General features: G+C 37.2%; 1 protein-coding gene across 2 annotated transcripts in view; it reads right to left on the bottom strand.

Moving 5' to 3' along the window:
* LOC120635961 (WD repeat-containing protein 47) overlaps window positions 1-13,987 on the bottom strand; it is a 72,193-nt gene that overhangs the window by 56,898 nt on the left and 1,308 nt on the right. For both annotated transcript variants that reach the window (XM_039907171.1, XM_039907172.1), the window contains exons 2-4: window positions 8,247-9,720; window positions 7,110-7,229; window positions 5,746-5,791 (exon numbers count right to left, since the gene is read on the bottom strand). In XM_039907171.1, the coding sequence (XP_039763105.1) occupies window positions 5,746-5,791; window positions 7,110-7,229; window positions 8,247-9,694 (1,614 nt within the window). In that variant the 5' untranslated portion in view covers window positions 9,695-9,720. The remainder of the gene's footprint in view (window positions 1-5,745; window positions 5,792-7,109; window positions 7,230-8,246; window positions 9,721-13,987) is intronic.

The following is a 13,987-nucleotide window of genomic DNA, read 5'->3' on the forward strand; positions in this document are numbered from 1 at the left end:
ACGCCACTTCCAATAGTTCAACATTCGTCATTTTAACCCATAACTGGGCACGGGTGTCCTTTCAGAATGTGAAGGGCCTAATCCACCACGCTGGGCAGGTGCTGATTGGTGGATTTCACACGTCTATGAGGACATCATAGCACTCTCAGGCGTGCAGGTTTCCTCACGATGTGTCCCTTCACCGTTGGAGCAAGTGATATTTTTTAATGTAATTGTAAAATAAAAACACACTTAACTCTGCAAAGTTATAGGTGCGTGCCGGGGATCGAACTGTGTCCCCCGGAAAGGGATACCGTAGCCCTTACGCCCTACTAGGCTATCACCGCTTTATGGATGATCTTTTCGACGCCTAAAATATAATGAAGCAAATATCGCTTATTCGCTTTTATGCTAATATTTTTTCACAGGCGCATGCTATTGTTTTTAATAACTGAGGCGAATGATTATGGCGACCTCTCTGGCGCAGGTGTGATTTTAAGAGGGAGGTTCCGGGTTCGATTCCCGGCGGGGGAAATTTTTATTAAAATTTTTATTTATTTACAATTGATGGTTTCCTCAATCAATTGTAAATAAATCTATCACAACGCTGGCCCAGTGCGCATTGGTGGACTCCACACGCCTTTGCAAATATTATGGATAGCTCAGGCATGCAGGTTTCCTCACGATGTGTTCCTTCGCCGTTGAACCATTTGATATTTTTATTGCGTAAAGCGCGTATAACTAAGAAAGGTTTCGTGCTGGGATTCGTACTCGGCCCCTCGAAAGTGTAGCCGGAGTCCTAACTACTAGGATACCACCGCTGTGGCAATACAATTACGAGCGTATAAATGTTATACTAAGGGTAATGGAAGATACCCGCTAGTCGCAATAACTCCCACGCTGGAGCAAAAACGTTTCAACTAAACGATTGATATCGGTTGATATGACGATTTGTATTTATTATTTATTTATACTCTTTATTTGCACACAAATAAAAATACAAAAAAAGAATATAAGAAAACAGAGACAGAAGAAGTATACAAAAGGCGGCCTTATCGCTTTGTAGCGATCTCTTCCAGGCAACCTTAGGATAAGGAAAACAAAAGGATAACATACTGCAGGTTGTGCATATTAAAAAAAAATACATACTAATAACTACATACTAATACTTAAACTAGATTACACAAATAAAATAATACATAATAAATTAAATATTAAAAAATAAAAAATAATAATAAACTAATATATACTATAACATATCATAAATACATTAACAACAGTAAATACTATTACAAGTCGTCTTCAATGCAAACTATAGTGGTTTTTGACAGCTTTCTTAAAAATACAAAGTATTATAGTACAATAAGTATTATAGTAGCGCAAAATAAACCGATAACCAATTCACCATCAAATTTGTTAATATTAGAAAAATCGGCTAAACATAATTGTTGGAAATTAAAATTAACATTATTCCTGCCCTATCGACTACGGATGAAAATTGTATAAATTAACAAAAATATTATTGTCCGAATTGAACAATGGAATAATCTCATCAAATTAGCGTATTGTACAAAGTACTGAACGAAGTCTGACAGTTTGAAGGTCAAAATCAACACAAACATACAGGTGAAGCTAATATAAAGAGTGTAAAAAATGAAACATTGGTACGTTAAAGTTTACGTGAGACGTGGGTCCAAACCACGGGATTCATCAGAAAATAAATTAACTATATTATGAAAATAAAATATTTAAAACAACTCTTGTCTTTAATACAGTGTACATTATTTGAACAGCTGTTTTTATATCAAATAATCTCTGGTCTGACATCTCACCTGGTGGCAGGTGCTGATGAAATCTCAAATGGTAGTAGGTGATTCTGAGGTACAGTAGCTATATTCACGGTCGATCGCGCAGTGGTCAGTGACTCTGTTTCCTGAGCTTATCTGTATATTACAAGTATTTATGTATAATATACAGTCACCTTAGTACCCATAACACAAGCTACGCTTACTTTGGGGCTAGATGGCGATGTGATTATTGTCGTAGTATATTTACACACGTCTTTGTTTGAATTATGGTAAGACACCTTACTTACCAACAGAAGAGTTGCAAGGAATAATCTAAGACTAACTTGCATAGGAATAAAAAAAAGCAATAATCTCAATACCAGCCTGTACAAGCCCGGCAGCGTTCAACCCCGTGCCTCGGAGAGCACGTCAGAATATCATCACTCCAACCGATTGAAGTCTACTGCTGGATAGAGGTCTTTCGTAAAGAGTTTAAAAATCCACAGTCCTGGGCCGCTTGTTTCCAGCAGCTCCCAACGACTTGTTTAATATCGTCTGTCCACGGAGGACCGAACAACGCTGCGAACCCCAGCGTCCATCGGTTTTGTTAAAGATACATTCTTGAATATAGATAACGATAGTTTTTTTATTTATTATAAATATATATACTACGACACACACATCGCCATCTTGCCCCAAAGTAAGCGTAACTTGTGTTATGGGTACTAAGATAACTGATGAATATTTTATGAATAATATACAGATAAACACCCAGACACTGAAACACGTTCATGTTCATCACACAAACATTTTCCAGTTGTGACCCACGGCCTTCGAATCAGAGAGCTGGGTCGTGGTCCACTGTGCCAATCGGCAGTTAATTAGTTCTGACAGCTAATTACTTAAGTCCGATATGGTGTGGTAACATAACATTAAAAACGAAATTCTTTAGTAGTGCTCGTTCAGTGGAAAGCATTTGGAAAAGCGTGCGCTACCAGGCGAAACGCATCTACTCGGGAGCCCATGTAAACCCCTCTATAACATTGTTCGCACGATATTTTCACAACGCAGAGCTATGAGCGTTTTATGACCGGATTTGATATCGGAACTTTGCAAACAAAAACGCGACCTTAAATTTTAAGTAGTCACTTTTAAATTTCCACTTTTTTTTTTTGCTTCAAAACAATGCTCACAAATAAACCAGAGGTTTTTGTAATGTGGTGCTACCGACGCTTGCCGCGAATATGTTGGGTCCAAAAAATAAGAAACGTCGCGAAAAACAGAGACCTACTTATCACCATCAAATGAAAAAAAATAGTTATCTTGCGCATGTTCTTAGACATGTCCGGTACCGACTTCTTATGACCATGGTGGTAAAAAGAAAGAGAAACATCTGTAGAAGAAGAGAATCGTAGCTTAGAAACATACGTGAAAAGACTGGAACAGACAAACTAAACTATTCAGTTTGGCAATGAATGGCAAAGAAAATAATCTAATCCCTGCATATATAGTAATTTTCTTTTATCTCAAAATTAGTATAAAAAATTAATACATAATTGTTAAGTACAACAATTTTGCACTTTCCTGAGGACGCTCCGGTTTCGTAGCGAAACGTGCGGAGACTAGAACGGCGAAACTGCCGAAGATCTGTTTGGTGTGGAGTATAAGGATTGAAGAAATTATAAATTACACCATACAGATTCTCCTGCCTTTCGCAGAGTATAGCAAATTTAGCATAATTTTCATAATAAATCATGGATTTCAGCAAAGTAACGCCTGAAGGTATCTTTGACATTTTTTTCTGCCGAGAAAATGCCAGCAGTGGCTAAACGTTACTGAAGATCTTTAATCCGAAATTAGTTATTAATAAAAAGGAAGTTATATATTAATTTATTACAAATTAAATTAATAAATCTTGGGGTAGTCCCTCCATAAGTTCAAAGTTATTTAAAAATGTAAGCTAATATATAAATCATATTCGAATATAAATGATTATATAGACGATGGCACTCACAAATAATGGATTATATCGATTATTATTTAATCGGTATTATTTAATCGGTGCAGTAGAGATTGCCCCCGACAACCTCAAAATACTCACAAACATCACCACTATATAATATTATGATTGGAAATGAATTGCTGTAACTCCAATACAAATGAACTCCGTAAGATGGTTCAAACAAAATCCCGATTAGTTTATGGAGCGATGGAGAGAGCTAAGCTTTGCATCCACGGGATCCAAACAGAAGTAGAGTTACTGACATAACTCGTCATATCTCGTCATTACCGTAAGGAAAACATCGTGAGGAAACCCGCGTGCCTGAGAGCCCAGGATTTGCCCAGCATGGTGGACTGCACCCCTGTCATTGTGGGCGGAGACCCGTGCTTTGTAGTGAGCCGGTGAAGGGTCGATACGATAATGACCCATCATAGTCACCTAGCCTGAGATATAGAATATATAAATAAAGAAGTGATGTACCTAATTGAAGCATTTATGGGCCCTTAGTTTTATGAATAAGTCCAGTGCCATTGAGATATAATTAGTAGATAGTTAAATGTCGATTGACATTTAGATCAAGGAAAATGTTACTTTCACGGTATTATAAAGATTAGGCTTCTAAATTATTTTCTACTATTATCGGGATAAAAAGTATCCTATATGTTGACCCGGAATATCAGCTACCACTATACCAAATTTTATTTAAATCCGCTCAGTAGTTTATACGTGATGCCCGTACAGACGGACAGACATACAACAAATAAATAAAAATCTGTTTTGGACTCAGTATCTCTACTTAATATTATAAATGTCAATGTATGTTTGTTTGTTACGCTTTCACGCTCATAAAACTTTGTACACATATTCTTGGGAGTGTTAGAAGTAATATAAGATACTTTTTATCCCAACATTAAGCTCGGTTCCTTTGGGAGAGGAGATGAGTGTTTGACGATTTTACACCATAACTCCGACAAATTATAACCGATTTAAATAATTATTTTATTTGCACTATAGAGGTTTTATATGTGTGTTTAATTTTGCCCCAACTGTGGTTGGAGATAGAGGACAGAACTCTTCAGCGGACAGCAGCGAACCCTTCAATTAAGGCTTAACGATACTGAATATTCTATATTTAATGCCACATCAAAAAACAAAATCTAACGCAGACGAAGTCGCGGGCAACAGCTAGTCGTTTATAAAGCAACCCCCGGTCAACATTTTCTAACTATATTAAATGTACATAAATCTTCCAGTTACAAGTTTATTATGAAGAGTTGTAGATTGTATTATAGGTTAATATTAATTTAATATTATAGCGACTTAACTTGCAAAATTCCTAAACGTTTTTTACGTGGCATCGTACTGGGACGCTAAATCGCTTGGAGGCGATTAGAGAAACTTATGAAATGGTAAATTCCCATATTGCCACTGGATCTTGCCGGGATCAAACCAAGGTCCTCCTATTTATGACAGCCACTGCGCTTCAAGACAATATAAATATAATTATACTGTACGGGTTTATGACACTAAATCCTAAACGGCCGGACCGAATCGAAGGATTTTTTGAAAATTTACAAATCAGCCCGACAGATGACGTTGGTGTCCGCTAGTTTTTTTTTATAAAAATTCATTGTAATTGAGGCGAAAATTATACAACGCGCTTGAGATGTTTTTAAACTTTTGCTAGTTTATGTTGCGGAAATAGTTTTACTATGTTCTTTTAGCATACTCTATGGAGATATTAAATTTCCTGATATCCGGTATAACATTCGATAAAATTCACTATCGTCTGATTTTCGTAATAATAATAATAAATCCTCCACCCGGTGCAAATATGTACTTATGTAATGTATATTTAAGTGTATTGATCTCTATGTATCTAAGTAAGTATATTAATGTTGTTTTTGCTCCTTATATGTAATTATTTTGTACTTTATACGTAACTGCTACTGCTAAAAAAAAAAAGTGAGCTCTTACCAGATTCGCTGATCCAGAGATGATTACTTCATTCTCGAAGTTAGCCCTGGAATCAAAGAGAACAAATTTTGAGAAAAAATATTATTTTGAAATACTGTGACGTCGGCGTGTTCGGATACTCGAAAGCTATTTTTTTCTCACGAATTTTCTATTGTCTGAGGTAGGAGGCTTCGCCCTTGGCTAGATACCACCCTTACGACAAAGACGTGCCGCCAATTGAATTCGCGTTCCGGTACGCCGCGTAACACCCGCAGGAGTATGTGTTTAATATAAGTGCAATACCTCAACTGGTTAGCCAGCTAGACCTAGAGCTAGACCTTAGATTTGATCAGAGTTGTCGAGCCTGAGTGAATTTGATATGGTATGCAAAGGCGTGCTTTTACTAGGAAATACAAAAAATAATGACAGTAAATCGTAGACAGTAGGTACATATTTGACAATTTATTGAATGTTCATAAAAACATATTAGAAATTTGAGAAAAAATGTTACTGCAATAACTTATTCATTAGAAGTAAGAATAAACATTACAGTGCAATATACTACGTTACATAAAATTCATAATTCGTTTAAGGAAATTTCATACAATTCTACAATAAACTACCCATTGACATCTTGGAGATGTCTCTTAAAAAGTTCAAAGTTTGTATTAAACGTAAGCTTATAGAAAAGTCCTATTATAGTATAAAGGACTACGTAATCAATAAAAAAACTTGGGTGTAAATTATTGCTCTAACCAGGTTGCTCTTCTAATAATTTTAAATGACAATGTGAGATGGTGATAAAAAAAACACCCGGCCAAGTTGGTTGTAGACTTCTTCTTAGACCAGGACGCGTTTGGAACATTCGTAGCTTTAGTTTTAAGTTTACGAATATGGTTATCGCCATCATCTCACTACCGTGTAATTCTCAGTTGATAGTGCCCGTTTTCACTAAACGTCCAACGACACATGGCGCCGTCTAAAGTTACGACACTGATTCGGCGGATTGTAAAGTTTTGGGGACCATAAACTGACACTTGACAGGTAAGAGAATTAATTCGGACTTTTTTCTTAATAGCATTAAAATAGAAAATGAAAAATGTAATAATACAAACAGAACCATAGAAAAGTTACATGAGTTGGTGAAAATCGATCGGTATACTTAGGTATTGTTTGGTCTGTCGATAGTGAAAACAGGCATATGCATCTTAGAGTTAATTTCACCCCGGAAAATCAACAATATTTTATATAATGGGAAAGTATGTTTGTCCGTTTGCCCTTCTTTCACGCAACTCTCGCAATTATTTTTTGTTATCTCGAGGTTGTATTCGGTGCTATAAGCTATCAGTAGATAGCACTGACATGTCATAGAATAAAAAATATACCTTTCTTGGAATTCTGTAAATGATTCTTCGCGTAAATTGAATGTCGAATCCACAAAAGTCTCGGATACATCTGCACGTGGCCCTGCATAATCCAAACCAGGGTGAAATGTTTGATCCAACCTAAAAGCACGTATCAAAATCAAAAAAATAAAAGTAAAAAGTGCGTGTGCGTTGCAAGTGTCAGAAATAGACGTGGTTTTAAAAACGCAGTACCTACTTACATGGAAAAAATTATATTTTTGAATTTCAGTGTTTAGAGTCCGTTTTCACTAAACTCTCAACTTCATAACCTAATGATTAAGGTGATTCCTAGTGAAGAAAAACGTTTTACGAACTCTCATGTGATGTCTAACGACGCTAGGCGCCGCCGTCTAAAATCTATATTAAAAAAAAAAAACATGTAGCAAAGCGTTCTTTGAATTCCATATAAGGTTTTTTTATTACCCAATACCTTCTTTTTTTTTTATTTAACTTCTCCCACAGCTTATATGTGTAGTATAAACGGGGGTAAACTTCTCATATTCCATGTCCCCGTGATTTAGCAGGTGAACATGTTAACACTTTATTTGTACACCACAAAAAGAAAAAAAACAAGATGAAAGTAAAAAAAGTAGGATACAAAGGCGGCCTTATCGCTTAGTAGCGATCGCTTCCAGGCAACCTCAGGATTAGGTGTATTATTATTACTTACATCCAGATTACACACATAAAATAATCCGTACTAATATTATAAATGTCAATGTAAGTTTGTTTGTTACGCTTTCACGCAAAAACTACTTAACCGATCCTCATGAAACTATGTACACATATTCTTGGAAGTGTTAGAAGTAATATAGGATACTTTTTATCCTGACATTAAGTTCGGTTCCTTTGGGAGATGGGGTGAAATTTTTTGACGATTTTACACCATAACTCCAAAAAATTATAACCGATTTAAATAATTATTTTTGTACTATAGAGGTTATAATAAGTGTTTCATTTTGCCCAAACTTTGTGTAGATCTGATGAATGCGGTTGGAGATAGAGGACAGAACTCTTCAGCGGACATCTTATCCCCCCCCCCCTCATTTAAGGCTTAGCTTCTTCGTCGTAATTAAGTGGTAATTAGCAAGTGATTAAAGTATGAGTAGTACTCACTGGTTCTGTGGCCTTATTTCCGACGAGCAGAGATTCCGTAGATAATCGTCGCATTCACGTTGCTTCTGTATTTGATATTCCTTCAGCAGCTCTCTCCTGAAGTCTCCTTCTCCGGAAGGTTGCAATGCATCCGCTTGCGAGGGCCCACCAGCGTTCTCGCCGTCCTTTGATATGGGCATCGAAGTGGCGAAATTCCGGGGCTTCCGTTCCGGAGTCGTTGCATTCGATACTCCGACGCTACTCGTCTCGTTACTCTTAGAATTTTCCCCGGGTGTTTTAGTTTGCTCTTCAATAGGTTTCAATTTCTCGCTGAATTGATGAACAGATTTACTGAATTCATCGCTTTGCCCGTCGAACAGTCTGTCGACTGAGGTATTCATGAGTTTACTGTCCTTCATGCCCGTTAGATGGAATCCGGCGAAGTACGAGGTAGTCGGTCCGTAGTCTATAGCGGACAGCGCCATGACGGCCGGGTGGCGAGGCGCGCCATCGGGCAAAGGTCGGAGCGACCTCGTCATGGCGTCCGCGGCAGACCTCGGCCTCCTGAACGGCATCGCCAAGTGCGGGAACGTGCGCGGCTTGATCGGCGTTACGAGCATGTGCTCCGTCCAAGACGTGTGCAATGACGGACGGACGAGCCTTTCCAGTTCAACGTTCAGCAGCCGCTGCTCGAAAGGAATACTGAATATCTCAAATGGAATAGACTGCAACCAGGACAGCAAGCTCAAATCCGATTCGTCGAATCCAGGGATGTCCAACATCTCTGAGAAGTCGACAGAGTTCACCTTCGCCTCCTGCGTTCCTGTCGCTTTGCTTTGGCAGTAGTTAACGCACGCTTCGTACAGAATTCCCTTTATTATCAACTGCATTAAGCGGTCATTCTTAGCGCTTTTGGGTGCAGCGCCGTTCGTGGTCGGCTTCTTGTCGCACGGCAAGAATTGCTCCACAAGAGGGTACACTTCCCGAAAACATTGCACCCTCGCGTTGCTGGGATTCCATTTCTTGAATTGTGCATGATCAGTTATACTGGGGAGGGTCAAAAGCAAGCATAAATTGGAGTATTCTTCTTTGCTGGGCGCAATTTTTTCTAGTTCACTGAGTACTTTGACGACTTCGTCGACTATGTTTTCAACATTATTGTACGCTTTTATCTCTGACTTAATACACAACAGTTCTATGTACTTGTGTCTGAGAATTGCGTAATTGAATTTGTTCGTCTCGAAATCTTTTAGTGCGCCAAGCGGCTGTATGAACTCCAACACGTCGTCCCATTGCCCATCTAGGATGAGTTGACGCAGGAACAGTACATCGTCAGCGTAGTTGCCATTGATCACACCAGTTTCTCGTTCCAGCGATAGCTGTGTGATGTGCAGTTCTCGTGTGTGAAGAAATTCCAATATCAACCGCACCACGTCCTCTTCGCCTATATTCAATTGCAGCAACGGCATTTTTAATGTCGTATTCTGTGACAAATCTGAAACAATAATATGCAAATCTTTATAAAATTCTACTAATAAGATATAATTCTTTTTTTCTAATCAATACATCAAATTAATAACAATATAAATTACGACTGCGACTTGTCCTACTTTGATGATTTCTTTATAATTATGGGATAGTCCTTAGCTAAAGTTGTCACACATACTATGTGACTTAACGTCCTACGTGGCGCAGTGGTGAGCAGTTCTTTAAGCGGAGGTCCTGTGTCGGATCCCCGGCTGAAGCAATTTGAGTATTCATCATTTCTAAACTTTCTCTTGTCTGGTCTGGTGGAAGGCTTTTGCAGCCGAGGTTGGTAACCCTGCCAAGCGATCAAGCGTTCCGGTACGATGGTTTATTTCTATTTGTATTCCACTACAACTAAGCCCTTGGCCTGCTGGTAAGTGATGATGCATTGTAAGATGTTAACGGGCTAAGCTGTAAGAGGTACCTAAAGAAGTTATATTTATGCCCCTAAACATGCCACCATACAAAAACGCTTACTTGCTTAGCGACACGTCTTCGTCGGTAACTAGCCACGGCCGCAGCCTCCCACCGGGCCGGGCTAGACCAAAGAAAATTCAGATATTATGAATTCCTACTTTTACTTTAAACCAGTGCTCACCGTTGCGCAAAGGTCGTAGAATCGACGTAATGACAAGTAGAAACCGACTAGGGCTAGGAATTTAATATACGAGTAACTGCCGTACCCCCAGTTAGCCCGTAACCATCTTACGACTGCATTACTCACCAGGTGACATTGCAGTCAAAAACTAACACACGGATTAATAGAAAAAAAATACCCCAGAATTACTTTCCAGACTTGAAAGGAGTCGCAATGTATCGCAGCGAATACTTTAATAAATATTTCGATTAAACGATAATTGATTGTATTAACTAGGAGGCGTAGAAGTACCTAAGTGTAGGTACTGTAAACCTATGAGGGTGACATGTTCACTATTTATAAACCCTTTTAAAATAAATAATAAAGAAATATACTACGACAATACATACATCGCCATCTAGCCCCAAAGTAAGCGTAGCTTGTGTTATGGGTACTAAGATGACTGTTGTTTTTTTTTTTTTATTAATAATATACATAAATGCTAATAATATACAGATAAACCCCAGACACAAAATATTCATGTTCATCACACAAACATATTCCAGGAGTGGGAATCGAGCCCACGGCCTTGGACTCGGACAGCAGGGTCGCTGCCCACTGCGCCAATCGGCCGTCAAATTCTTTTATAGAGAAAGAAAGAAAAAATTTTTATGATAGATGGCATAAAAATATTTACAATAAAACCGACTTTGTAAATAAACTGAAAAGCAAGAAATAAATATTATCAAGTGAAATGTAAAAAAATAGTTGGAAAATCCAAAAGTGCACGCCTCATCTCATTCATTACAATAAAATTGAGATTATTTGTAAATTTGTAAAAGTATTTATTAAATAATAATTAAACTACATCTAATTATACCGAGAAAAGTAATTGGCTTCTATTCCTCAAAATACTGAAAATACAAAAAAAAACCAACTCGATAAGTGAAGTATTTCGCTAGTTATAGTGACCACAAGATACGGGATCCGCACATACAGACACACGGACGGCCAAGACAGAACTTTTTTAAACAATTTTTTGATTAGTTTAGATAATAAAACGAGATTTAAAAATATCACTAGTGTTAAAAATAGTGTTATTTCACAACATTTGTGTATTTATATTCACTTATAAAAGCAATAAAGAATAAAAAAAGTGACATTTCAAGTTGGAGAATCACTCGGTGTGCGAAAACTGACAGTAATACCCACCTCAACGCTTCGCTTATGAGGCGTGCAATTACTATGTTGCGTTAATGGTCGAGGAGTTCATCCGGCACTGCACTCTCAGCTACCTACTTTATTATGACGAGCATAAATTGCCTACTAGGTATATAACATAATAATAAGAAGCACAACCCGTGTAATACTATTGTTATTTCCGGTGGCCATCCGTAGGTCTTCATCATCAGTTTCGCTTGACTAACTGGTACTTTCGAATAAAAATGCACAAATTACATTAAATAATAATATTTGAAGAGTTGTCCCCATTTTCCGTACAATAGACCACATGAAAATATGACCCATCAAAAAAGAACAACAAAATCGGTTCATAATTGTTTGCGTATTAGCGTAAAAGTATACAAAAAAAAAACATACAGTCCAATTGTGAGATATTCCGTTTTTTTGAAAATTGTAAACTCACATTCACCGATTGTGGCGAATTTGGGATTAAGGTGTCACGTATGTCACATTTTGTCTTCCAAGCGACACTAGTGCGCTTCGTGTTTTTTGCTATTTGTTCCTATCTACGCGTGTAACGAAACTAACAAGCGAACTTACAATTTTCCGCCGTCCCTATCCATTATAATGGATAATATTGGATTGAAGAAAAATCAACCTTTACTGTCGTGACATCTACTATCCTAAACATACAGTTTAGGTTATAATTACAAAAGTGCAAAAAATCTTGCCATGCGCAGGAAATGCTTAAAAAATAGCTATCATTTTTATAAATATACATGACATTATAAATTATTCTAGATGCTTTTTAAGCAATTAAATTGTCACTGGCTCCAACGGTGAAGGAAAACAGTGAGGAAACCTGCACGCCTGAGAGTTCACCATAATGTTCGCAAAGTCCACCGAAATGGGCCAGCGTGATGGTCTACAGCCTTAAACTCTTCTCATAACTCATTATGGGAGAAGGACCGAAGTTCCCGAAACAACACCATATTTACATAGCTGTGTTGTGTGTGTTATGTTATAGAAAAAACATGATTCACCAATAAGTTGCAAATTTGAACCAATTAATAGGCCTCTTAATACCCGTGGGCTAACCAGAATGATCTAAGTGAAAGAAATGGATATAATTGGAATATATCCCCATCACATTCTCCACAGCACTCCCAAATGGTGTTGGCGAGTTACAAATACCCCAGTAATAAGTCTTTACTGAACATTAAACATTTGTATCAAACCAATGCGTTTGCAGTGATGCGAAACCAGTTATAAACATCTTATACCTTTCAATATTTACTTATTGAAACATAGTCAACTGTTTTATAAAATTCTTAATTAATGAGACATTTAAAATGATGTAACTAAAAAAGAAATGTCACATCACATACCCAATTTGGTACTAGTTCTGAGTAATGATAGTCATTTGAAGATACAACTAAGCCGTCTAGCCAGAGTGGTAAGTGTTAACTAAGTAAAGTACTTTGACTGGCCTCAGTAGTAAAGGACTGGAAGGAATACACTGTCACAACACTGTTAGATGATGTTGGCATTGACTATGAGATCAAAAGTAATAACACTATTGTTTCTCTTCTGTATACTGTTTAGTAAAAATTAATGTTTTTTTTTCAGGTACATTGTAAACATATATAATATTTATTTATTACACAAATTTGAAAAATGAGTACAATACTGTAAATGTTGATATTAAACTGTGATGAAAAGGCTGACAACCCCACATAAATATACTAACAGCATCATAGCTAGCCAGTTGTTATTTGCAATTGCAAGATACTGTGTATATTATTTTAAGGACCTAAATTATTTGTTTTCACATAATTTAATTACAAACATTACTTCCTATCTGTGTTCCTATTGTGTGTGGTAATTTATTTACATAAAAAGATTGCTATATTTTTTTGATGATTAAAGAAATTGAATTGAAAGAATTCCTCGTAAAGGATTTTTATGTTACCTAGGGCAAAATTTCATAACTATCAACGCATTATTGAACTCTGAGTTTGAAGAGTTTAGGCTGTAGTCCACCATACTGGCAACATTCAGTAATAAAGTTCCTACTCATCTTTGAATACATTATTGAGAACGCTGAGGCATGCTGGTATCATGAAAAGAAGGAATAACAGTCTCAACAAAAAAGAAAAAAATCTTTCACCAACCACTTTCGGCCATTGTGGTCCAAGATTATTGTGCTAAAGTGTATATTCTCTCACGCTAATACTCCAATCGGACACCAGATTAAACACGAAGGGAAAGAGATTTGGCACAGGACAGACAACTTAACGAGCACTCCATGACACTAGTGTGAATCACCAATTTCTAAACTCCAGCCATCTAACTGCCTTGTTGGTCTTGAAAAATATTTGATTGTCCTGGGTTTGGTCCCTAGGTCAGACCAATGAATAGTATTTGGCATTCTTTAAAAAATTCTTAGCACCAGCCTGGAGTTTTCCTTTACAAT

Source organism: Pararge aegeria, chromosome Z (genome assembly GCF_905163445.1).
Source record: "Pararge aegeria chromosome Z, ilParAegt1.1, whole genome shotgun sequence".
NCBI lineage: Eukaryota > Metazoa > Arthropoda > Insecta > Lepidoptera > Nymphalidae > Pararge > Pararge aegeria.